The sequence below is a fragment of the Urocampus carinirostris genome, chromosome 6 (genome assembly GCF_059441175.1).
Source record: "Urocampus carinirostris isolate Australia breed hairy pipefish chromosome 6, RoL_Ucar_1.0, whole genome shotgun sequence".
Classification (NCBI taxonomy): domain Eukaryota; kingdom Metazoa; phylum Chordata; class Actinopteri; order Syngnathiformes; family Syngnathidae; genus Urocampus; species Urocampus carinirostris.
In genome coordinates this window covers 3981754-4009256 of record NC_142354.1, presented here as the reverse complement: position 1 = coordinate 4009256, position 27503 = coordinate 3981754, and the positions used below count along the sequence as shown (strand labels likewise).

Genomic DNA, 27503 nt, shown 5'->3' with positions numbered 1-27503 from the left:
TGTTCTCAGCAAAGGGATGCTGCTGGAAATGTGAATTTCCCTGCGGGGATGAACAAAGTATCTATCTATCTATCTAATTATAAAACTTGTTGAGTGGCCATACAAATACACAAAATACAATTTATGCAACTACTGTTACTTTAGACAAAAAGGGCATTTAGTGCTGGTTTCAGGGCTTCTCATTCAATAAGCCTGTGGTTTTGGTAAATATGTATGCCCCAAATTGGGATAAGTTTATTGGTCAAGTTTTGTCGTTAATTCCAGATTTGAATTCACAACAACTGATTTTTGGTGGAGACTTGAATGGCGTGATCACACTTGATTGTTCAAATACTAAATCAAATAATCTCCCCAAAAAAGCCAAGATAATATCCGTTTTTTTGAGGAACAAATAGAAAGTACTACCCCTGTTGTTTTTTTGTTCCCACAGAGAAAGTATTTTTCTTATTTTTTCACTCATATAGCAGAATAGACCAGAACCTTCTTTACTTTGTCAAAAAGTTGAATACTCAACAATGACTCAGCTCATGCCCCGTTACTGCTGGACCTTGTATTCCCTATTTGCCCCTCAGACAAAAAAAAATATTTTTACACGTTCATGTTAGCGTAATCTTTCGTACGGAAGATTACGATAACGCAAACGTACGATTAGCCTGGGTTAGCTTTATGTTTACGTTAAACATTCAAGGTAAACATTCAGGGTGTTGGAACGGATTCAAACGATATACATTATTTTTAATGGGAAAAATGATTTCTGTGATCGAACAAATTGGTTTTCGAACAGGGTACTGGAACGGATTATGGTTGAGAACCGAGGTTCCACTGTATCTCCAAACTCCCTCCGTTACAATGGCTAATAGGACCAAGAATGAACTTCCACTTGGTCAGTTAGAACTCGTCGCTGCGATAAAGGTGATGCTGAATGTTCAGACGCTGGGTCCCGATGGATACCTAATCTAATTTTATAAAAAATTCTCTGGTAAACTTACGCCAATTCTACTCGGTATGTTTAATGATTCTCCGTCTCGTGGACTACTCCCACAGACGTTGACTGAGGCATTGATCACCCTTCTGCTGATGATTTATTATTGTACGTATCCGACCCAGTTTCTTTGGTGCGATCTGTGGGTACAAACGAAACTTCAACAAAAGTGAATGTTACCCCATCAACAACTAAGCTCTCAAATACAAGATGATCGTCTCCCTTTCAAATTTCTCTAAAAGTGGCTTTAAATAATTTCGCATTAACATTACAAGGGTTATGCAAAATCTCTAACAAGAAAGGTTCTATCCAATACTTGATAAAGTAAAACTGGACTTATAGATGTGGAGAAGGCTCCATTTATCCTTAGCAGGGAAAGTAAATTGTAAAAAAATGGATGTGATTCTAAAGTTTCTTTACCTGTTTAAATGTATCCCGCTCTCTCTCCGCTAATATTTTATAAAATCTATTGACAGGGCTCTAATTGCTTTCCTATGGGATGGGAAAAAGTCTGGAATATGGTTAAAGCTGATACAGAGGCCTAAAATTCAGGGTGGCTTAGCTATCCCAAAAGTTTGTCATTATTATTGGGCCTCGAATATCCCAAAAATTGTGTATTGGCGTCGTTCCCCTGATGCAGACTGGTGCCGCTTTGAAGCTTCATCTTGCCTCTTCTCTTCTTTAAGAACCATGGTCTCCTCCAGCCTGCCCTTCTCTGTTTTACAATGCACTAATAACCCTGTTGTCCTGAATACTCTTAAAATATGGGCACAACTCAGACAGACCTTTGGGTTTATAAACCTTTTTCTAAGACCCATACAAAATATTCACATCTTCCTTCCAGCCAGTCAAAATTTGGAATTTAATCTGTGGCAGAAACGAGGCATTCATGACATTAAGGATATGTACATAGATTCTACTTTTGCAAGCTTTAATGACTTATCGCAGACACTCGGGCTTCCTTGGTCGAGCCTAGTTCGTCATTTCCAAGACCGCCACTTCCTTAAGCTTCATCATTCCAACGTTCCATACATATCATCACCTCCTGGGTTAGATAATTTATTAAGATCTACATTTAAGGATAAATTACTAATCTCCAGAATTAGCGATAGTATTACTTTAAGGACTTTAAGTACAACTCTGAGTCCTGCCATGTGCAAAAGTTTGCCGACGACACTGCGATCGTGGGATGTATCAGAAACGGGCAGGAGGAGGAGTACAGGAAATTGATTCAGGACTTTGTCCGATGGAGCGACGCAAACCACCTGCACCTAAACACCACCAAGACCAGAGAGATGGTGGTGGACTTCAGGAGAACAAGAACTCACCCGGTTCCTGTAACCATCAAGGGAGAATGTGTAGAATTTGTCCAGACCTACAAATACCTGGGTGTGCAGCTGGACAACAAACTGGACTGGACTGCCAACACAGAAGCTCTATGTAGGAAAGGGCAAAGCCGACTTTACTTCCTCAGAAGGCTGGCCTCCTTCAACATCTGCAAAAAGCTCCTGAAAATATTCTATGAGACAGTAGTGGCAAGCGCCCTCTTCTATGCGGCAGCATGTTGGGGAGGCAGCGTCAAGAAGAAGGATGCCTCTCGTCTCAATAAACTGGCTAGGAAAGCGATCTCTGTTGTGGGCAAAGAGCTGGACAGCCTAACAACAGTAGCTGAGAGACGAGCACTGAAAAAGCTGAGGTCAATCATGGACAATCAATCGCATCCACTACACAGCATTATCTCCAGACAGAAGAGCAGTTTCAGCGACAGACTGCTGTCACTGTCTTGTACTACGGACAGACTGAAGAGATCTTTTCTTCCTCATGCCATGAGGCTCTTTGACTCTACCCGGCAGAGTAAAAGCCCACGGTAAACCACACCACCTACGTTGGATATTACCGAATCTTACTGCAATATGTATTCTGTGTAGCACTATTTAGTTACTCTATATAACACGCTACAGTGGGCATTTGCACGTCACACTGGGTATTTGTATATTGCATTCTTTTGGCTTTATTATTGTACTGTTCTCAGCTCAGGGATGCTGCTGGAAATGTGAATTTCCCTTCGGGGATGAATAAAGTATCAATCTATCTATCTATCTATCTACTTCTTTCAAAAACGAGACTGTCAATTTTGGCAAATGTGTGATTAAATTTATTGTGGGCACATGCGTGCACTGACCTGTGAGTGGGTCTTGTAGGAGGCTGAGGTGCGTGTGTCGAAGTCGCCTGCTATACTCTGATGAGAGCTGGTAGATCTTGGAGCAGATTCCCTCCACTGAGTCTTTGGCCACAGCTGTCACATGGGGACCGCACTGCTGACGGAGATGCTCCAGACGGTCCTGCAAGAAAAAGGGCATGAGAATCTTAAAAAAGTCTGTGTGCAAGCAAGTTTAGGAAGAAGCAGTTAGTAGTAAGACCATTCTTGACCTACAACATATCAAGTCAACCGTTTTATGTTTTGATATTAAACACGAGGGTGAATGTGCATTGAACTCAGTTTTTTGGGTAGCTCAGCTCACTAATTCAAGTAGCCTCTGTGATAAAAATGTGTTTGTGTGTGTCAAGTCATTTTTATTTGTATAGCCTTTAATCACAAAGAGTCTCAAAGGGCTGCACAGGTTATTGCACAGACTATTATTTCAGACTATTATTACACCATCCCCTGATTTGAAACCAACATGAGGGCAAGGAACAACTGAAAAACCTCAACACGAGGGAAAATGAAGGGACCGCACATGTGGTAATCCCCCTTTCAGGATGACCAGGCTGCAATGGATGTTGCTAATACAAATAGTACAGAGATATTGTCAACAAAAAAATATATATGTTATTCATATGCTATAGAGTAGAAGTGTGTTTTAAGCTTAGATTTAAACATTTCCACGGAGGTTGGAGATCGGATCTCAGGGGGAAGAGCATTCCACGGCACCGGTGCCCGGATGGAGAACGTTTTCGAACCAGCGGAACACTTCTTGGCTCTTGGGATCACCAGTAGACCAGCGCTTTCAGAACGAAGGCTTCGGACCTGAACATAGGGGGAAATCAAATTTGAAAGATATGGGGGAGCAAGTCCATGTATGATTTTGTATAATACCAAGAGAACCTTGAAATCACATCAACAGGGAGCCAATGTAGGTTAGCTAAAATCGGCGTAATGTGATCGGACTTTCTTGTGCTAGTTAAAAGCCTCGCTGCAGCATTTTGTACCAGCTGAAGACTCTTGATTCTGGATTTCGGGAGACCGGAGAGTAGTGCATTACAGTAAGCGAGAAGGGAAGTAGCAAATGCGTGAATATAATCTCCGCATCCGACTGAGACAGCATAGGACGAATTTTAGCAATGTTGCGAAGATGGAAGAAAGCGGTTCTAGTGATTTTCTTCACGTGTGTTTAAAAGGACAGATCAGAGTCAAATATGACACCTATATTTTTAACCGAGTCACTCTGTGTAATGTGACATTTGTCAATGTTCACAGGAGTTTTTGAGAATAAGTCACGGCATTTAGATGGACCAATAACTAACATTTCGGTCTTTTCAGAGTTAAGACGCAAGAAATTGAGTGACACCCCCTCTTTTATCTCAGTGAGGCAAGCCTCCAAATTTCCACAATTTAGTGTGGCAGATTCCTCCAATGGAGGTTATAGTTGAATGTCATCTGCATAGCAATGGAAACTGATATTATACATGCGAATAATATCACCTAATGGAAGCATATAAATGCTGAAAAGAAGGGGGCCAATTACTGAACCCTGCGGAACACCACAGGTAACACTAAAGGGCTCAGATGTCATTTCGCCCTATTTAACACAGTGCGTCCTATCTGAGAGGTAGGTTCTGAATCATGAGAGGACGGTTCCTGAGAGACCAATCCATTTATTAGTAAAGATATAGAATCCGTTCTAGTAAGATATTATGGTCCACTGTGTCAAAAGCAGCACTTAAGGTCCAGCAGCAGCAAAAGTGATGAAGCGCCAGAGTCCATTGCCAGTAGAAGATCATTGGTTACCTTAATCAGAGCTGTCTCAGTAGAGTGGTTAGGCCTGAATCTTGATTGCATTGATTCAAAAAGATTGTTCTCGGATATAAAATCATTCAGCTGCTGTGCCACTACTTTTTCAAGTACTTTAGAAATAAACGGTAGGTTTGACACAGGTCTATAATTACATAAGCTTTCTGGATCAAGGTTGGGTCGTTTCAGTGTAGGTTTAATAACAGCGGACTTAAAAGCCACTGGAACTACACCTGAGGAGAGTGATATGTGTAAAATATTTAGAACCCAAGGACCCCAAAAAGACCTTTAATAAGCGAACCCGGAAGCGGGTCGAACAGGCAAGTCGTCGGTTTGGCCGTATTCACCACCTGTTTAAGATTATCGAGTGACAGATCACTAAATCGGGACAAATTCCCTGGACAGCCACCATGCCGTGCATCTATAGATTTCAGACCTTTAATATGTGTTGTATTAACACTGTCTTTAGAAATTTCTTCCTGTATGCATTGAATCTTCTTATTAAAGAAGACCATAAAGTCATGGGCTGAATAGGTAGAACTATCTGGGATAATCTGTTGCCTTGTAAGCGATGCTACAGTGTTGAAAAGGATTTTTGGGTTATTCTTTTGTGATGCAATCACCTTCGAAAGGTTGGCTGACTTTGCAGAGGCAAGGGCTGCTTTATACTTTAACAAGCTGTCATTCCAGGTTTGACGAAAAACCTCAAGCTTAGTAGCGCGCCATTTTCTTTCAGATTTCCTGCATTCTTGTTTAAGGGATCTAGTTTCATCAGTAAACCAAGGCGTGCGTCTTTTAGGTAGTGATTAAAGCCGTATGGGTGCGACTGAATCCAGGACACTAGTCAGGGTTAAACTCATTCATGAGTGAGTTGATATAGCCTTTATATAGTTGTAACTTCCGGTTCCGGGTTATCGAGTGGCGGGAATTTTGTGTTGCTCACGTCGTTGCGTCTACGAGATTGTTTCAGATTCCTACTTTAGCAGAATTCTGGATTGAGACTTTTTATCTTGAAAAGTTTCAGGTAAGTATCTCGGACGATTGGCGCAAGGTAAGTGCCGCGCACAATTGTTTTTACAGTCGGAAGCTGCTGCCGATCGTTGTTGAAGGATATCCCCTCCCACGGCTGCTAGGACGCTCTTGGTATCCGACGCTTACAAGTAAGTATGGGTTGCTGTAAAGGTTGCTCCCGTGTCCGTAGGCAGGTTGCCCTTCTAGAGGGACGTGTCCGTGAGCTAGAGCAGTTTAAACGGAAAATGTTAGGTGCCTCGGACACCACTGCTAGCGTGGGTTGTAGCGAACCTGCTAGTCCGGTTAGCATTAGCCCTAAACGGCATGCTAATCGCGGTGAGCCAATTCAGACGCATAACAAGTTCAGCCCCCTAGCTAGTCCCACTCCACCCCGGTCTACTGGCTCCCGCACCCAAGTTATAGGTGACTCCATCACCCGTAACATAAAGCTTAGCACCCCAGCCACGGTTATGTGTTTTTCTGGGGCCAGAGCACCCGACATTGAGGCTAATTTGAGGGAGCTGACGAGCAAACCTAGACACCAGGACAGGGCTAGCTACACCGATATAGTCATTCACGTTGGCTCCAATGATACTAGAATGAGACAATCTGAGATTACAAAGAAAAATATTGCTAGGACCTGTAATCTCGCCAGAAAGATGAGTCGGCATCGAGTAATTGTCTCTGGCCCCTTGCCTGCGAGAGGCAATGATGAGAGGTTTAGCAGACTAGTCTCGCTAAACCGATGGCTGGCAAGTTTTTGCAATCAGAAGGGATTTAGGTTTGTGGATAACTGGCCTGCTTTCTGGGGCCGACCTGACCTGCTAAGGAGAGACGGCCTTCACCCTAACTGGGAAGGTGCTCTCACTCTTTCTAAAAATATAGATTACTGTTTAAGCCTTCCATGACAGGATACACTAGTGCAGGCCAGGTCACAGGTGATTAGTGAACCTGTTACCATGGGTGTGGAGTCTGTAACGCTAGAGCTAACTAGCGCTATGCTAGATTCATGCAATTCACATAGTTTTTGTAGTTTAGAGTGTTCTACTGACTGCACCATACACCCTGATTTATACTATTCTATAGCATCTTCTTCTGTGCCTCTTACCTCTGTTTCTCCCTTGTTAGGTGAGGAGGGAGAAGAAATAACATTATTTTCTACCAATAGTCATCCTGCTACTCCACCGGTCAACAATATTCCTGTGGTATGGAATTCGGGCCGCATCTGCCGTCATGCAAGGCACAAGACCCGGGACCGGCAGTCGAATCCTGTGGTGGTTACCACTAAGGTGCAAAACTCGCGAAAGGTTTCAGCTCAGTCCACAGTGCTGAAGCTTGGCCTTCTTAATATTAGATCACTAGCCTCCAAAGCTTTACTTGTTAATGACCTTATTAATGAACACAATCTTAACCTTATTGGCCTTTGTGAGACCTGGTTGAAACCAAATGAGTTTGTAGTGTTAAATGAGGCTTCTCCCCCTAACTTTGTGAGTGCGCACTTGGCACGACCATGCAAAAAAGGTGGAGGTGTTGCTCTTATATCGGAAAATAGGTTGAAATTTACTTCTAATACCCTTACTAGTTTTAAAACGTTTGAAGCACTTGTTATGAGGTCCTTAATGTCAACACCAATTTATGTAGTTGTTGTGTATCGCCCACCTGGACCATACTCAAATTTTTTGGAAGAATTTTCTGATTTGTTAACAGACTTAGTTACGTATGCGGATAATGTTGTAATTATTGGTGATTTTAATGTTCACATAAACTCCCCATCAAATTCACTTGCAATTGCATTTAAGTCACTGATGGATACATTTGGTTTCAATCAAATAGTTGATGTGCCAACTCATAAAGATGGGAACACTCTAGATCTTGTCCTGACCCGTGGCGTAGTAGCCTCAAATGTTACAGTGTTACCGTATCCTAATGCCATCTCTGATCACTATTTTGTTAAATGTGAGGTGTTGTTTAATGTTTACTGTGATAAGGAAAATATAGGCTTTAGCAGTCGCAATATCCGCCCTAAAACGGTGTTAGCCTTAAAAGAATTATTACCTACGGTAACTGCAGCCTTCCCTTCGTACACTGGGTCTGTTGACTCACTTACAAACAACTTCAATACTGCTTTGGTAAATGTTCTTGATTCTGTGGCGCCCCTAAAGTATAAATTCCGACCCAAGAAGAATACACCTTGGTTTACTGAAGAAACTAGGTTACTCAAACAAAGTTGCAGAAAAATTGAACGAAAATGGCGCACTACTAAGCTGGAGGTTTTTCGACTGGCGTGGTGTGACAGTTTGCTGAAATATAAAGTAGCTCTTGCCTCAGCTAAAGCTTCGTATTTCTCTAAGATTATTGTTGAACATAAGAATAATCCAAAATTTTTATTTGTCACAGTGGCGAAACTTACCAGACAACAACTTAACCCAAATGGTTGCACTCATTCTGCTAATGACATTATGGAATTTTTTAATAAAAAGATTCAACTAATCAGGAATGAAATTTTAAAAGAACGCTCTGTTTCCTCCTCCTATATCAAAGATGTGGAGGTGCTAGGTATGGACTGTGTCAGCGGTTGTTTAGAAACATTCTCCAGTTTCAATGAATTGTCCCTTGATAATCTAACACAGATGGTCAGTAGGGCCAAACAAACTATGTGCCTGCTTGATCCGTTTCCAGCTTCACTGGTGAAGGATCTGTTTGAGATCTTAGGACCATCAGTTTTAAATATTATTAATATATCGCTATCCTCGGGTATTGTTCCTGTAGCCTTCAAGTCTGCCGTCATTAAACCCACGCTTAAGCGACCTAACCTTGACCCAGAAAGCCTAGGTAATTATAGGCCAGTGTCAAATCTGCCATTTCTTGCGAAATTACTTGAAAAGGTCGTTGCACAGCAGCTAAATGACTTCATGTCAGAAAATAACCTTTTTGAAACTGTCCAGTCAGCATTTAGAGCAAATCATTCTACTGAGACAGCCCTTGCAAAAGTAACCAATGATCTCCTTTTAACAATAGATTCTGGTGCCTCATCAATGTTACTGCTGCTGGATCTCAGCGCTGCTTTTGATACGGTCGACCACAACATATTATTGATTCGTCTAGAACGCATTGGTATCTCAGGAACTGTACTCTCGTGGTTTAGGTCCTACCTGTCAGACAGGATGCAATGTGTTAACTATGGCAATATGACCTCTAAACAATCTAATGTCCCTTGTGGTGTTCCTCAAGGCTCTGTACTTGGCCCCCTTCTTTTTAGTATTTATATGATCCCGCTTGGTGACATTATCCGCAAGTATAATATTAGTTTCCATTGCTATGCAGATGACACTCAACTGTATGTGCCACTGGAAAAAACTGGACATTTAAGTTTTAGAAATCTGGAGGATTGCCTTACTGAGATTCAAAGATGGATGTCAAATAATTTTTTACGCCTTAACCCAGAAAAAACTGAAATGTTGATTATTGGTCCAGCTCACTGTCGTCATTTGTTTTCAAAATTTACCCTGAACCTAGACAAATGTAATATCACCCATAGTGACTCGGTCAAAAATCTAGGTGTTATATTTGATCCTAATCTGTCGTTTCAGTTACATGTGAAAAATATTACTAGAATAGCTTTCTACCACCTCCGTAATATTGCGAAGATTCGTTCAATGCTGTCCCAATCAGATGCAGAGATTTTAATTCATGCGTTTATTACTTCTCGGCTTGATTACTGTAATGTATTGCTTTCTGGTCTCCCGATGTCTAGCATTAAAAGTTTGCAGCTGGTTCAGAATGCGGCAGCTAGACTTTTGACTAAGACTAAAAAGTTTGAGCATATTACACCTGTATTGGCCAACTTGCACTGGCTCCCAGTCCACTTAAGATGTGACTTTAAGGTTCTCTTATTAACATATAAATGTTTGCATGGGCTTGCACCCTCTTATCTCTCTGATTTGATTTCCCCCTATGTTCCTGCACGGAGTCTGCGCTCGGAAAATGCCGGTCTACTTGTGATTCCGAGAGCCAAGAAGTCTGCGGGCTCGAGAGCGTTCTCCATCCGGGCCCCGGTGTTGTGGAATGCCCTGCCTCTGGAGATAAGATCTGCAACCTCAACGGAAGTTTTTAAATTGAGGCTTAAGACACACTTCTATTCCAAAGCATATGATTGATGCCCACCTCGTATTCTGTTTTGTCCTGTCTTTTTCTGAGGCCTGCCTGGCTGATACGTAGGAGAAGGATGATTTGGGATGGGTCAGCGGACCGGGGTCTGACCTGCAGCATGTCAACCCCTGCATTTACCAGCTGGCGTCGTCGTTGATGTCATGCTCTTTCCGGACATTTTCAACTTCTTACCTAGTGTTTACTATTCTGTGTACAGTAATGCTAATTGTAATTCACCCTGTTCAATCCTGGAAGGGGGATTACCACATGTGAGGTCCTTTCTCAAGGTTTCTCTTTTCTCCTCACACTGAGGTTTTTGAGTTTTTCCTTGCCCGCATGCTGGTTTGCTAGTTTAAGATCAGGTAATTTTGTAACTGTAATCCTGTGCAGTCCTTTGAGACATTTTTGTGATTAAGGGCTATATAAATAAATTTGACTTGACTTGACTTGACTATATAAAGGAAACGACACAACTGCTCCTGAAAGATCAGAGAGCTCAGAAACAGTGCCAGTGCTTATATTGCGTCCGCTAAATCCTTCAGCTTTTTTAATACTACATTTAGCTAGCGCCTCAAATGTAACTAAATAATGATCAGAAATAACGGTAGTACACGGTAACACTGTCATGTTTGAGGTTGAAACTCCTCGAGTCAGAACCAAGTCTAGCGTGTTTCCATCTTTATGAGTTGGCAAATCAACCAGTTGAGTAAAACCAAATCTATCAATTAGAGACCGAAATGCAACAGTAAGTGAACTGAGTGGGAGTTCATATGAATGTTTAAGTCCCCCATAATTATTATGTTGTCTGCGTAGGTAACTAGGTCAGACAACAGTTCAGAGAATTCATCCAAGAAAACCGAGTAGGGTCCTGGTGCGCGATAAAGTTACTACATAAATTGACAATAGGGAGGACCGCATAACAAGAGCCTCAAACGCCTTATAATTATTAGAGGTACGAGGAGTAAGTTTGAGTATTTTTTCAGAAATTAGCGCGACACCGCCACCCTTATTCAAAGAGCGTGCTACATGACTGCTCACGTAGTCTTGAGGAGAAGTATCATTTAACAGTAAAAACTCATCCGGTCTCAACCAATTTTCACATAGACCAATCAAGTTAAGTTTGTAATCACGAATAATATCATCAACAAATAAAGCTTTAGGAGCAAGCGATCTAATATTTAAAAGACCAAATTTTAGCTTTGCTGAATCGTTTAACTTAGCTAAAGTCTTTGTAGGGCTCGTCACAAGATGTCGCCGATTGGGCGTGTTGAGTCTCAGGCGTCGGTTGAGTCTCAGGCGTCGGTTGACCGGCAAGATTGATGAAGGAATAATGGTGGACTTAGGCACATCTTTGTGCCTTCTTTGCCGTTTCACCGATGTAGCTCCTTTAGCTTTACACACTTCCCAGCGCGACTACCCCGCTTCTGTTATCAGTCTCTACGCCGTCTGTCGCTTCGTAAGTGGGGTTGCCGACCACGGAGATCCCGGATCTCTTTGTACCTCGTTCGGGATATCAAAGGTGGTATAAAAAGTGCCCGAAAACTCGAAATTTAGACGCCCACCCAATTGAATAAGTTCCTTCCGACTATAAGTATTATTGGCCACGCATGTGTCCAGAAAAGAGAGCAAAAATGACAAGAAAACAGTAATAAATAGAAGATCAGCTGGAGAGCAACTAGCCGCAGCATCCATGCGCGCCGCCATGTTGGATGTGTGTGTGTGTAAATTACCCAATTTACAAACTGTCAACATTATAACTGTGGTTAAAATTAGTTTCCAAGTTAATAAAGTCACTTGGTTACGGGGCTGCACAAGCAACTAAGGTAGTTCATCAGAGCAGGAAACCTTAGTTCGATTTGCAGACCTTGCGACGAAATTACCATTTCCTGTTTCAATTTCGTGTCATATGGTGTGTTACAATTCATCTTCATTTTGCACAAAATAAAAGCAAATGGGCAGTGGAGGAAAGAAACACAAATATCAAAACTTTTCTTCTTGTTTACCTATCTCCTCAACCTTTAATTTCTTTGGTGAGGGCAAGGGGACAATTTCTCTATAAAAAAGGGTCACCGTCCTTTTTGAAGCTAGGAGCTACTCTGTCACTGATTGGCACAAATGGCTACCATTTTATCTTTTATATTCTAAAATAACCTATGTTATTATTATGTTGTAACTATGTTTTTAGCAGGTGGGTTCGGTCAACCACTAAAACCTGTCAGTTAAAAATCAAATTTACTACTCAGGTGTTCATAGGAGGGTACCTGGTGCCCACGGGCATCACATCTTTTTGTGATGCAACTTAGCGATTGTTCATTTATTTTTCTTTTTTATTTCACTCACCTCAAAAGATACCATTAGATCTGGTTACAACCATAAACAGTAGTGTTACTTGCAAAAGATATTAGCATGGCGCTAGACGAGTACTGCACTTCACTCATTTATCCTGTTCATTTCCTCATCTTGCAGCCCTCTTTGTAGTATTTTATGTTCCATAACACAAAGCAAATACTACATAATTGGTTCACTTTCTCTCACGCTTAATTCCAGCTGGTCAGTAAAGGGGAGTGGCTAAGGGGAAGCTATAGTGCTCCCAACCTCACTAAGTAAGACAGTTTGTATTTAACACTCTTCCACCCCACTTTGTTTGCAGAGTAAGTAGTAAAATTGAGGGCAAGTGGGAGTAATGAGATTGAGCCTAGCTCTTGTGACCGATCCCAGTCTAAACAGAAATGCTAGAACAGCATCATGACGCAAAAACACGCAAAGTACACCTCTGACTTCCATTTGCTTAGCAAATACTTTATTTTAATGTCACTCACCACACTAATAAAGTAGTCGTTTTCTTGGAGTCATGTTTGTTTATTGGTGCTTGTGCATTTCCAGTGGGTGCAACCCAAGACTATGCACATACAGTACTTGGTTGAATGCCTCCGTCCAGGTTCTTATTCTGATTTTTAAAAACCTGAATAAGAGCACAGAAAGTTATGGGGGCTACATTATTTTAGAAAAAATAATAATATTGCCAATATTCAAGGTTCACTAACTGTAAATTAACATAGTTTAGGCATTCCGTCAACCGGGAAGTAGGCCGGGTGACCACAAGGCTCTATTCTATCACTCATGAGACTTAACCATCCCTTGTGAGTCTTGAGTCCTCATGCTGTGTTGTGAGGCATTGGCAGATATGCCTGCTGTGGAGATTTTTGTTCAAATTGGACATTATTACTGGGTTCCTAATACTTTTTTAGATGATGAACTGTCAAATGACCTCACTATTACCTTATAATGTAATATAAATAGTATTGTAATATGTTCCAATTTTGAGCATATCAGTTTTGGCATTTGGTGAATCGTCGGAATATTACTTTCTCCCCTTTGTAGAAATGGCAAAAGAAAATTATACCACACAGGATTTAAAAGTTGGGGGAGCATTTAGAGTCCAAGTGTCTTGTAATTCCATGACATTAGGTTATCTGATTCCCTCCCTACCTTGCTATTGGTTCAGGGGCACAAAGAAACAGTCTATTGACTTACCAATTCTTTTTTCTGCATGGGTAGGTATAAAGTAACATTTTTTTACAGAGATGAGCTGGAGTTTCTCAACAAAATTTTACAGAACCTCTAATGAGGATGGCAGATTAAGACAATGCACAAGAAGAAAACAAAGCGAAAAAGAGACAAGAAAAATCCATGTACTTCCAAAATTGTTGATTTTTTGGAAAATGACAAACCTATCAGACTGTGGGAGGAGCCAGTCATTATGCAGAAGAGAATAAGACACAGGCAGAGGAGAGAGTAAAGAGCGAGCGAGAGTGAGAAAAATGAGAGACTATAAAAACAAGACAAACAGTGGAGTAAGAGACAGAGAAAGAACAAGAATTAAAATAAAAGCGAATGATTTTACTTCTGGAGTCTCGTGCATCTTTTTCATGGCCAAATTCAAGCACTATTCAAGCACTTTCAAAGTCAATCTTCCAGTTCAGGGATCTAGTCCCTTTACCTGCCCTTTTTGGCGCAACGCGTAGGGGGCAATGAATTTTTAGATGACAACGCCCTATAAACTAATATGAGCTGCCGTTAGTCACAAGGGAAGAAGAAATGCAATGGCAAAGCAAAGCCACCATAGCAGGCGTGTCAAAGTCATTTTCTTAGCAGACCTGATTTCTTTTTTTCCTCATTTTATACGTGGTCTATGAAGTCAAACTGCCTGGAAACATGTCAACGATTTCAAGCATTTACAAGAACTTTGCATAAAATTCAGGCACTTTTCAAACCTTGAAAACGCAACATTAAAATTCAAGCATTTTCAAGAATTTCAAGCTCCTGTACAAACTTTGCTCATAAGAAAAGACAATTCTCACACTTGATCTGAATTTAACTACTTTCTTCACTCCCTTTATAATATCAACTAATAACCGAAAATGTACCAAGCAAGGAAAGCAGACGACAGGGCCTGAATGAAATTTAACCAGGTAGGTTTCCAGAAATTAAATTAAAGAGAATCTTACCAAAGGAAATCCTGAAATCCTCCCAAAAGTCACTACAAAAGGGGGGATAAAAAAATTGAACCAAGAGCATCTGGATGGCAAATTTCAAGATATTTACCTCTACCTGACAAGTAAAAACACCAGAGAATCAAGGACCTGAGCAAATGTAAACAATTGAACATTGCTCTCATGTTGGATTACCGTATTTTCCGCACTATAAGGCGCACCTAAAAGTCTGAATTTTTTTCAAAAGCTGACCATGCGCCTTATAACACAGTGCGCCTTATATGTGGCTCAATATTGAATTCGCAAGGTCTCGCAACTTACTCAACAGCCGCCGACTCGATTTTACCCCGAACGTGGAGTAGTCCGCGGTTTATGCTGGGATTTATATACCGGGGTTTCATTGGCTAACCAATGTGTCAATCATCATTTGAATCGATCACTATTGGCTGAAGTTATTCGGAGCCTCGGATTGGCTAGATGGCCAAAACAAACCCTGCAATCGGCCGAGTTTAGCAATGGCGTAGCAAGTCCGCGGTGTATGCTGGGATTTATATACCGGCGTTTCATTGGCTAACCAATGTGTCAATCATCCGTTAAATCGATCGCTATTGGCTGAAGTTATTCGGAGCCTCGGATTGGCTAGATGGCCAAAACAAACCCTGCAATCGGCCGAGTTTAGCAATGGCGTAGCAAGCTTGCTAAAGTACGCCATAAAGAAACATGTTTCATTAGTCTGTATTTGTAAATATTCTACTCTCCTGGATTTACTTCACTCACGATTGTAAGAAGACCATGATTGCGTATCATTATTGAACGTGAGAACTTAGGTGAGTCATGCGGCTTTATATTTTCCCGGTATCTTGTTTTAGAACGATCTTGATGTTGCTGTGATGAGTTGAGTGAATTAAACTCAATTCCAAGTGTTTATTGTCATATGCACAGTAAAGTTGTGAGCGAAAAAGAAAATAGAAACATAGAAATGTTTGGCATTTCTTGAATCCCAAGACTTCAACCTTCCGAATGATATTTGAAATGACGCATTTAAGTGACATCGTACGGACACCGCATCTGCACGTGTCTACGACACGTATTTGCTTCTTTGCAAGCTTTGGGAATGTTAAGGGGGTAATCAGTTTGACTGAATCATCTGACTGTTTTGTCGACGTTCCCATTGTAGCGCCTTATAATCCGGTGCTCCTTATCTATGGAAGATATAGGACCAAAAACTATTTTTTGGGGGTGCGCCCTATAACCCGGTGCGCCCTATAGTGCGGAAAATACGGTAGTTCCTTTTTTCATGTTTTTTTTTGGTTCAAGGATAGGACCTATCATGTTTATCATCAAAAACCTCAGCACAAACCTCAGATTATTTCCCTATTCTTCACAAATGATGACACGGCATAACAAAAACAACAAAATATCATAAGGACAAAAAAAAAAAAAAAAACACGCACAGTACGAGACTTGGATTTTTCAGGTTTTTTTTTACCCATACTGATGAACAATTACAATCAACATTCCAGACACGGATCAAAAACTTTGTAGTTTACGGGATCAATTCAAATTAATGGAATTGTTTAGTCAATAATTAGTCAAAATGTACTTTAATCCTTTGGCAACGAAATTCACCTGTGTTCAAAGGATTTTTCACTCAATGTTTTGTCTGACAAGATATCTTTTTTATCAACATGACCAAAATCTGGACTGAAATATGCAAACAAAATAAAGGTCAAGTAAAAAGCAGCTCTGTGAATTATTGACTGTAGTTCTTCTTTGAATAATAGAATTTATCAGAAGCATATTGGAAGAATCGTCGTGCTTCATCGGTGTGTATGGCGAAACAGTGTGGTAAAATTCTGATGTCTCCAAGCAATGGGAAGTCAGAATCTGGGCCAAAAATGTGAATTCAGTTCTCAAAATGCAAGTTTTCCAAGTCATGTAGGATTTCCTGTTTATTTTAGCGTACGACTTGGTGCACAGAATCACGATGTAGAAATACCGCAAGGTGGATGTTAATGTTTTACCAAGTATCATCATATCGATAGCTTTAGATCATGAATGTTAACATACCCCGGATTGTTTTTTGTTGTACTTTTGCAAGAAAGTGTGACTGTGATTTTATACTTGTCAACATATACCCAGTTTCTTAAATTTGATACATTTTGCGATCATTTCAAATTGTGTACGCCATATAACAATATTAAAATTCATAAAAGACCAATCTCATCTTGCCCATTTCGCCTCTAAACCGGATTGTCTTTGTTACTGGTAGCAGACGACAACGTCATCGTAGATTACAAATATTGTCCAAGTATTCAACTTAAGTGTCTTGGTGTGAGTAAATAGTTGCCACGTTGTGTTTGTTAGGTTTGTTATCTCATAACACGGAGCATTTGCAATCATTAATAGAGAGAGCAATTAGGGGGAGGCTGACAGGAATGAGATCAAGACTGTTGATGATATGTAAGCACTTACTACAATTATTTTTTGTTTAGTTGCCTGTAGTAGTTTACATGCACAAACTGGACGAGCTGATGCTGGCAGTAAGCATTCATGAGAGGCAAGGGATTCCGAGCAGTCTCTAGTGGTAGCCTCTTAGACTGCTCGTGAACAGAGTTTTCCTTTGTATAGCGAAAAGGTTTTTGTTGCAAATAAAACTCATACTGATATTCTAGTTTAGAGGTGTTTGTATAATGAGGTACCACTGTATCGTAAACAGTTTAAAAAAGTATAAGTCCTTGTAGGGGGCGCTCTAAAAGGAGCCATACTCATCATAGAGAGATGCCACCAGGCTTGAAAAAGAGATGACATGACAAACATTGATAAAGAATTTGGAGCAAGTAAACTCAAAAGAGAATTCAAGCCAGAGGGTTATTAAGGGTGAGGGTAAGTGAGAGCAAGATAGGTAGAGAAGAGAGTTGAGAAAGGACAGAAAGAGCAAAAAAAGAAGCGCGTCTGGTGTGCACTTGTACGTACCATGTAGTCTTCTTTGCTGGCCGAGTGGTCCCTCCGTAACCAGTTCATGGTGTCTTCGGCATTCCACTTGACCACTTTCCTGCTCTCAGGGCTGGCGTTCCTACAAAGGAAAATGTTGACAGATTACTGGGCCAGCCGATTACTTGAGCTCAGAGGCAGCTGAGGCTCTCCCTCTGTCTCGGGCACTACCCACGCCATCCCTTCTGATTGTATAAGCGACCAGGGGCAGGGCCACTAAAGCAAGAAGAATATTGTCAGAGCTGGGTAAACAATAGAAGCTCTGCTAACTCCTGAGACATGCCTGTGAATCAAGAACGCTGATAATGTTGAGATAAAGTCTGTGATAGAAAAGCGTGTGTGTCATTAAGATAGCGTAAAAAGTGTAGCTTACTTATTTTAGGTAAGCATATTGAGGTGGAGACTGATATAGTTCGTCAAACAAGCATGTCTGAGATTGAGTGAGAGAATAAAAAGCATGCTAAAGTGGAAATCCAAGTGATAAGCCGTTACCACATTAGTTCATCAATCTGGCTCTAAAACAGGAGTGCCCACACTTGTCAATTGGCGAGCTCTTTTGAAATTTCGATGCACTTTTAGTTTTAATTTAATTTAAGTCATTTTGGTTGTACTGACGTTTCATCTATTGCAAAAAAAATCTGAGAGCTATTTAAGTTTTTATTTACGTTAGTACGAGTTGCTGCTAAGCCTAAATTTATTTATAATTAGTTTTTTTAAGTGAAAGATTATTCAAGTAAGTTGTGTTGAAATACTAATTTACTGTAAAGACTTTCAAGAAGCAATTAAGGTTATATTAGAATATATAACATATCCTTTGTTTCTTTTACAATATCAAACATTTCTTGCGACACTTTTTAAACTTTTACAACAATTGAATATCGGCTCAGAATATAGGTTATCGGCCTCAACTTAATACTAATAATCGGAATTGGCCGTGAAAACCCCACAATGGTCGATCCTTATTGCACGTTTAACCTGTTAAACAAAACAATAGAACAACAAAGCAGCTGGGAGGAGGAAGCAGCACTTGCCTAGAGTCGATCATTTTCTTTGCTGCTTCAGCATATTTGAAGAGAAGCTTGCGGGCTTCCTCCTTGTATTTAATGCGAGACAGCCTAAAGCAAATCACAGCCACAGTGTCATCACATTAGATTGTTATCATGGTTTTTGTTAGGCCGACACAAACTAACCTGATGGGGATGTCATTCATGACTTCTCTGAACATGGACGGCGAGATGACAGGCTCACAGTCGCTTGGCAACATAGGGTCCAAACCTTTGTCCATCACTTTTCTCTCCAGCAACCAGCGGTTAAATGACTCCCGAGGCGGGTCAATGCCTGGCGACACAGTCATATATGAATACAGACATCAACTCACGCCAGCATATAGAACAGTGGTTCGTAACCCAGTGGGAGCTACAGGAACCCAACAAGTTACATATGCGCATTCACTGAACCCTACTTTAGTGCATTCTCCTTGGAGGACTTAGAACTTTGCCTACCCAATCACTGAGGGCCCTGTGACTGTTTAGTCAGAGTTGCATGCTTCGACCTCCACAAGCTGTGTGGAGTAAGTTTACCTGCTGCATATTTACAGCCTGCGTTCCTTGCTTGCTTATGCCTGCAGCTTTTTGTTTGTTTTTCCCTGCATGTGTTGTGGTAAGTATAATTTAGTCTGACTGTGGACGCCAGGTATACGGAGGTTAAGAATTTGGAAATACCATTTTCGTCTGTGCATGTGTTTTGGTGTACCTTCTCTCTGGTGACAAAGCTCGTGGTAGTGTTGCCGGAGTTTGGTGACATGCTGAGCTCTCTGCAGCTCAATCTCAGGGTGAGGGGGCAAGTGTTTGGAGGGGGGGTGTTCTCTGATGACTGCGTTAGTCTGGATGTCCAAATCCCAGTAGATGCTGCAGAATTGCAACAAAAAAAATGATTAAACCCCACATGTGAATCATAGAATAAACACTCATGTACACATTCGACAATCCAAAAAATAACAGTTACCCACGTAGTGATTATGAGGCGGCTAATAGCAATAAATGGTTGTGAGTGACCTTCAAAACTTAACATAACATTAGTCATGGCTGGGATTTTATTTATGACAATGATTAGTTTAAAGTGATCGTTAGAGCCGCTGCCGAAATAAATCAAAAATAATTTACATTATTACTTGTGTCAAAGAACGCCTGCAGTGTGTGATTTGGTGCAGTGCAAACAAGTTTTTCCCCACATTTCGGATTATCATGAAACTGAATAAAAGACACAAAGCAAACAGGAAGTCCGTGTCAGTAAGCGAAGGGAGTCCCTTTGATAACAATATTGCACAGTCTTATGGATATTAGATTTAGGAGTAGATCTTTAGACTAGGGGTTGGTAATCTGACAACATTAGATCGTCATTAGCTGAAGACCCAATGATAATAGAATACACTCCAAATTGTCAAAGACCATCACAGTTATAATAAAACTCAGACCTATTTGACCAGAAAAACCTTGATATAATGAACAATTTATTTTTATTCAAGTTATTTTATAGATAATTGGGGAAATACATATAGGAGCGACATAGAATCACTGATTTCATAACAGAAGAAAGCTTTTGGGATTATGCATAACACTGGCTATAGAGAACATAAAAACAAACCGTTTATAAAATCCTAGGGAAAATTTTGAAGATATAACCTAAATCCCCATTATTAGTATACAAAGCAAGTAAGCACCAACTTCCCCCAAAATATTCTAAAGTTATTTCATTACAGAGCAGACAATCATCATGTCAATGGAATCAAGGTCATATATTATTGCACAACTTTGAAAAGCCATTGTGCCAGCCAAAAAGGAAACCATTTTGGGAACAATTTAGACTATGGCCTTAAGTATGTCCCTTATTGACATATATTTTCAGAATAATAATAAACAATACGTTATTTTAGATACCAAATAAGTTTAAAATATGAAGAGTGTATTTGGGTATTGTATGCCTTAGGAGTCACAAGCAATTCTATTATACGTTCAAAATGTCATTTCTATGTTTCCAATTTTCCTTTGTGGGGTAAGGTTATTTTCTTGTTTTGACTTTGAATACGTCTTCCCTGCGGGGAAAAGAATGGAAAAACGACAGGAAATTTCAAAGTTTAGGCTTTAGCTTACAACCCCTTGGGCACGTGTTTTAATATTGTATTGAACAGCTGTTTTTGTACAAATGGTTCATTGTTTCCTTTTGTTAAATAAAAAGCCACAAACAAACAAAAAAATAATAAGGAATATTAGACTTACATGGCCGGTTTATAGGGAGCAGGCACAGGGCTTGGTGTGACTGGCGTGGTTGGCGGCGGCGCCGCACCTTGTTTGTCGTCTGACGTAGTGCTCCAAGATTTGGTGGCAGGCGTGTTGGGCGAAATGGGCGTGGTTGGCTCGGCCTAATGAGACATACATGTTGCAGTTTACTCGGTTTGCTGCCTACGAAAGACAAAAGCATTACACAAACCTTGGCCCTTTTAAGGCTGTTGGTTCCGGCTGCCTGCTCCTCAGAGCTCTGCCTTTTTCTTGGTCCGTTACCTAGGTTTCCATCAGAACCCCCTGCTGGAGTGGCATTAAGGCCTAAAGGATCTGACTGCACGCATATCACAGACGCGGGCATATCACGCACGGGCACACCACACATGCGCACACACACAAAAAAATCATTGATGAATAAAAAAAACTTGTGCATCATTTGTAATTATCATAAATTCCGGACTACAGAGTGGACATGATTAAAGGATGCATGCTCAAATTTAGAAACATAACTCAATTTTGTCCTTGTACAAGCAGCACCTGATTTATGGCTGCAGGCTTGAACAGTAATAAAAAGGAACTAATTTAAGACAATTTCTTACACTGTAAGCCTAGCACGCGCCCAGAGCCAACAGTGTGGGAAATTTGGTGACATTTTTGGCTGCAAAACACCAATGGCGCCATGAGCCTGCACACTTGAAGCCATTTTGAGCTGCGTCATTTTCAGTTGTGCTCAGAGTTGTTCATACGTTTTCTAATCATGTGACCATTCCAGATGATGATTACAAAGACAAGCATATTTTTACTACTGCACCGGAAGGAAATGCGAATAAGATCTGCATCCTGTAAAACCTGAGTAATATACCCCACTGAGAATAGTACCCGACTGCAACCCAGACGTAAAAGTTGTATTATTGTGTTGTCATATGTGGTTGCCACAGCACTGGACCAAGTTGTATTTGCTGGTTATAGTTCCTTGAGGATTAAAGGAAACTTGCCAGTTAAAATATTGTGAGTACGTAGTCAAGATTGAAAAAAGTACCCTGTTTTGCTCCTTCTTTGACGGCCAGGGTGATCGATTTTCAAGGTTGGGTAGGGTTACTTTATCTGGATTACTTTTAATTACTTTTGGATTAGTCCAATACCAAATATGCTAATAAAAGACAAAAGAAACTAAATATGAATAAAATTACTAAATTTTGTTGCAGGCTTGGGGAGTAACGGATTACATGGAACGGCAAAAATGATGTTGGAAAGCTGGCTGTTTGGATTTATTTTCATTTTGTTTCTGTCGCATTTTACGTTAGTTTTGACAAAGTGATCAAAGCCAGGAGAGAAAGCTTACCACGTGTTGTGAGTCATAATTTTATTCATACAGTAATCCCTCGGTTATCGCGGTTAATGGGGACTAAAATCCCCCGCGAAAAGTGAAAATCCGCGAAGTAGCGACGCCCCTTCAAAAATGCTTAAAAAAAGAAACTTTTTGGGGGATAATTTTATTTTATTATTGTTAATTTTTAGACCTGCGAAGCTCTGAACCCGCGAACGTGGAACCAAGAAGTAGTGACGCCCCTTCAAAAATGCTTAAAAAAAAGAATAAAAAAAATATACATATTTTATTTTATTATTGTTATTTTTTAGACCTGCAAAGCTCTGAACCCGCGAACATGGAACCACGAAGTAGCGACGCCCCTTCAAAAATGCTTAAAAAAAGAAAAAAAATTTGGGGGGACTATTTTATTTTATTATTGTTATTTTTTTAACCTGCGAAGCTCTGAACCCGCAAACGAGGAACCACGAAGTAGCGACGCTCCTTCAAAAATGCTTAAAAAAAAACATTTTTTAAAAATTATTTTATTTTATTATTGTTATTTTTTTAGACCTGCGAAGCTCTGAACCCGCGAAAGTGGAACCACGAAGTAGTGACTCCCCATCAAAAATGCTAAAAAAAAAATAAAAAAAAAATAAAATAAAATAAGCATTTTTGAATTATTTAAAAAAAAAAAATGATTTCATTTTATTACTATTATTTTTCAGACCTGCGAAGCTCTGAACCCGAGAACGTGGAACCGCGAAGTAGCGAGGTCCCACTGTATTTAGTTTCTTTTGTCTTTTATTAGCATATTTGGTATTTGAGTAATCCAAAAGTAATGGAAAGTAATCCAGTCAAAGTAACCCTACCCAACCCTGTCGGTTTTCACTTAAACACTGCATTATACACTTTTTTTTTTTTTTTAGCATTTTCCATGTTGCTGAGGGTCAGTAAAGTGACTGATTTACAAGGACTGAAGTTGAAATTAATCATGAAATTTAAATTGTATTTCGGTGAACTACTTACTCGTTTTATTAGTTTACTGTAACTGGGCAAAATGTTTTGCCACTATGGAAAAAAAAAATAAATAAGATGCACTGTTGTTAAAACTGAAGCGTTAAAAAAATAAAATAAAAATAAATAAAGAAAAATAGTAGCCGCTTGTCGTCCGGAATTGACGGTATATTAAATGCCCCTACATCCAACAGACATAGGGATATGAGTTTTTTAGGGCCGATACAGATACAGATTATTAGAGGAGGCCGATAACGGATTTTTGGAGCAGATATTTGTCTGCTGTAAAACCCTGTTAAAATGGCGCAAGAAATTTTGAATAATGAAAAAGAAATAAAGAGTAATTGTGACAAACTTCAATAATACTTTAATAAGTCCCTGAAACCTTTTACAGTAACTCATTTAGATGACAAATCTTTCACTGAAATAGAAAATTAACCATGCAGGAAATAAAATTAGGGTTAGCAGCAATTTGAATAAATATCTCTCAGATTTATTTATTTTTCAATAAATACAATTTTGCTGGTCTGGAGATAGATGGGCGCCAACAGGCTGTATTTGCCCATAACACACCACAGTAAATGGTGCCCCATAGTGGTTAGGTGGTACAATAACCAACCCCCAAAAATGTCAACAACCAACATGACTTAAATTAACTCAAAACAAAAAGTGCAAGGAAATTTTATGAAGCTGTCGAATGAAAACGTGTGGGCACTAGACCTAAGATTTATGGCCCGAGCCCGAGGCAATTTCGGGCCGGGTCGGGCCTGAAATGTCAGTCATACGGTCGGGTCGGGTCGGGTCCGGTCCTGCTTTTTTTTTTTTTTTTTTTAATTAATTAATAATTATAAATATATGTTCATTAAAAATATATACTTAAACTATGTATGGATACTAGACCAAGGAATACTTGTTATAAAATAAATAATTTGGATAAAACGGAGAAGGAGCTGTAATTGCTTTTAACGGAGCCAGAGCATGCTGGCATGGTGACATTTTCATCCGCGTTAAAAAACGCAATTTGTAGAATACGATCGCGCTTTATTGTTTAAATAAACGCGTTATATAGACTAGGATCTCCCAATTGTTATAATTAGCTCGCTTTATTGTTTTAATAAGCGTTTTATATAGAATACGATCGCTTTTGTCGGAAGCGTACATTGACGTTGGTGACATTTTCATCCGCGTTAAAAAACGCAATTTGCAGAATAAAATCACGCTTTATTGTTTAAATAAACGCGTTATATAGACTAGGATCTCCCAATTATTATAATTAGCTCGCTTTATTGTTTTAATAAGCGTTTTATATAGAATACGATCAGGGGGGGGGAATTTGCATAGGAGTCGGAAAAGGGCACAACACGTCAACACCCCCTCAATGAAAGTGCTGCGCTAAAATCTTAAGGACGTACTACTACTGCTGCTGTGGATTATGGCCCAATGATCAAGTCGTCAAAATGACGGACGCCCTTAAATGTTTTCGCTACCTCAAAAAAAAAAAACGTCAATGACAGATTGTCGCTTAATGTAACATCTGCAGTGCAGACACAGAAATATAAAAGATGTAAATGTTTATACAGTTTTATTTAACTTAGGCCTAGATGTTGTAACAAAAGGCAGAGTTTAATTTGTTATCATAAATCACCCCTCCTTATAAATAAAATATGTAATTTCGGGCCCCTTTCGGGCCGGGCCAGCAAATCCAGTTAATTAGTCGGGCTCGGTCCGGGTCGGGTTTAATACCCCTCGGGCCTGCGTCGGGCTCGGGTTCTTTTTTTTGGCCCGATCTTACCTCTAGTGGGCACCCCTGTTTTAGAGTCAGGTTGACAAACTAATATTAAGGTAAGAGAGCTAATCCCTTATACTTTAGTGTGCTTCTTCTGCTCTTAGTCACAAACACACCGGATTGACGAGCTAATTCTAAAATAAAAGCTTACCGTATTTTCCGCACTATAGGGCGCACCGGGTTATAGGGCGCACCCCCAAAAAATAGTTTTTGGTCCTATATCTTCCATAGATAAGGCGCACCGGATTATAAGGCGCTACAATGGGAACGTCGACAAAACAGTCAGATGATTCAGTCAAACTGATTACCCCCTTAACATTCCCAAAGCTTGCAAAGAAGCAAATACGTGTCGTAGACACGTGCAGATGCGGTGTCCGTACGATGTCACTTAAATGCGTCATTTCAAATATCATTCGGAAGGTTGAAGTCTTGGGATTCAAGAAATGCCAAACATTTCTATGTTTCTATTTTCTTTTTCGCTCACAACTTTACTGTGCATATGACAATAAACACTTGGAATTGAGTTTAACTCACTCAACTCATCACAGCAACATCAAGATCGTTCTAAAACAAGATACCGGGAAAATATAAAGCCGCATAGCTCACCTAAGTTCTCACGTTCAATAATGATACGCAATCATGGTCTTCTTACAACCGTGAGTGTAGTAAATCCAGGAGAGGAAAATATTTTCAAATACAGACTAATGAAACATGTTTCTTTATGGCGTACTTTAGCAAGCTTGCTAAGCTTGCTACGCCATTGCTAAACTCGGCCAATTGCAGTGTTTGTTTTGGCCCTCTAGCCAATCCGAGGCTCCGTATAACTTCAGCCAATAGCGATCGATTTAACGGATGATTGACACATCTTTTTTGGCCAATTGCAGTGTTTGTTTTGGCCCTCTAGCCAATCCGAGGCTCCGTATAACTTCAGCCAATAGCGATCGATTTAACGGATGATTGACACATCTTTTTTGGCCAATTGCAGGGTTTGTTTTGGCCCTCTAGCCTATCCGAGGCTCCGAATAACTTTAGCCAATAGTGATCGATTCAAATGATGATTGACACATTGGTTAGCCAATGAAACGCCGGTATTTAAATCCCAGCATACACCGCGGACTACTCCACGTTCGGGGGGAAATCGAGACGGCGGCTGTTGCGTAAGTTGCAAGACCTTGCGATTTAATGTTGAGCCATAAATAAGGCGCACTGTATTATAAGGCGCATGGTCAGCTTTTGAAAAAAATTAAGACTTTAAGGTGCGCCTTATAGTACGGAAAATACGGTATATATCAGTCTCCACGAACGTTCCTTTCTGGAACAAGTTAGCCAACAAGTTAGTTATCTCTTAATCGCAATCATACTTTTATATCCCCAACACAGGCATGTCAGGGCGAGGTAGCAGAGCTATTGCTCTAATGTTCCGACTTTAAGGGCTCTGGCCTTAGAGGCTTATCCAATCAAAAGGTGCGGGATGGGTGGCGAGGAGGGAAGGAAGGGAGAGGGTTTGTAGGAGCAAGAGAAAAAGTCTCGGGCGACTGTATCTGTGATTTAATAAACGGCAAAGAAAAGCTGATGCTGATAAACGTCAAATTCCTAAACACTGGTGCAGATAATCGGACCGCCCGATAAACGGTCAACCTATGATAGGCAATAGTCTAAATACTTAGGTAGGATTGTCAAAGATTTTGACAATAGCTCTTATAAACAGGCAGCACCATGGCCACTTACAATAACGTCATGCTGGCCCAACACAGGCACCTCCCACAGGCTTTGATTGGTAAACCTGTTGAAGTAATACGGACGGTTCTCCCGCCGAGACCAGCACTTAGACCATCCAGCCTGGATCAGCTCATCTGCAGATGGTAAACTGGTGTTAGAAGGGTGACACTTTGACAGTGACAAGGGGCAGACAGGTGTGAATGTGACAGCTGAAAGAAGCATAGCCGAGTGCAACAGATAGCAACTGAAAGACAGATTGATGTTAAAGGCGCTAACAGATTTTTTTTCGATTAGGCAAAATCTGTTGAAAAAAATTGCACGCATCCGGGGATTAAGGAAATGTACTCTCAGAGTTGACCCATCTGGTTTGTTTGCTGTAGAGCAGTGGGACATATTTTAGGGAACACAACCCTTTCAGAATGGCAAATCCCATTAACACAACAGGTGAGGCGACCTCCGAAACAGACAGCTATTGTAGTGAACAGCGATTGCATACCACTCATTTCTCCTTTGACAAATTGAGACTTTGGTTACTGTTGGAATAATGTACATAAGTTATTCAATTTTACTATCATTCATTTGTGTTATATGTTTGCTTGAAATATTGTGCTTACGAAATAGGATGTTCTCACAAGCTAAAGTTTTCCACTGCACTCTAGAGAGAACCAATGGTGTGAATAAGTTACAGATTTGACCCGAAAAGCTAAGGATCTTTTCTTGAGTATTGCTAAAGAGAGTTAATCAGTCACAATTCAA

General features: G+C 40.3%; 1 protein-coding gene across 2 annotated transcripts in view; it reads right to left on the bottom strand.

The window, feature by feature from the left end:
- Positions 1-27503, bottom strand: part of pcif1 (phosphorylated CTD interacting factor 1) — a 56576-nt gene that overhangs the window by 15863 nt on the left and 13210 nt on the right. For both annotated transcript variants that reach the window (XM_088337514.1, XM_088337515.1), the window contains 8 exons: positions 26757-26881; positions 21128-21253; positions 20917-21059; positions 19394-19548; positions 18832-18979; positions 18673-18756; positions 17624-17723; positions 3165-3324 (listed from right to left, as the gene is read on the bottom strand). In XM_088337514.1, coding sequence (XP_088193640.1) covers positions 3165-3324; positions 17624-17723; positions 18673-18756; positions 18832-18979; positions 19394-19548; positions 20917-21059; positions 21128-21253; positions 26757-26881 — 1041 coding nt within the window. The remainder of the gene's footprint in view (positions 1-3164; positions 3325-17623; positions 17724-18672; positions 18757-18831; positions 18980-19393; positions 19549-20916; positions 21060-21127; positions 21254-26756; positions 26882-27503) is intronic.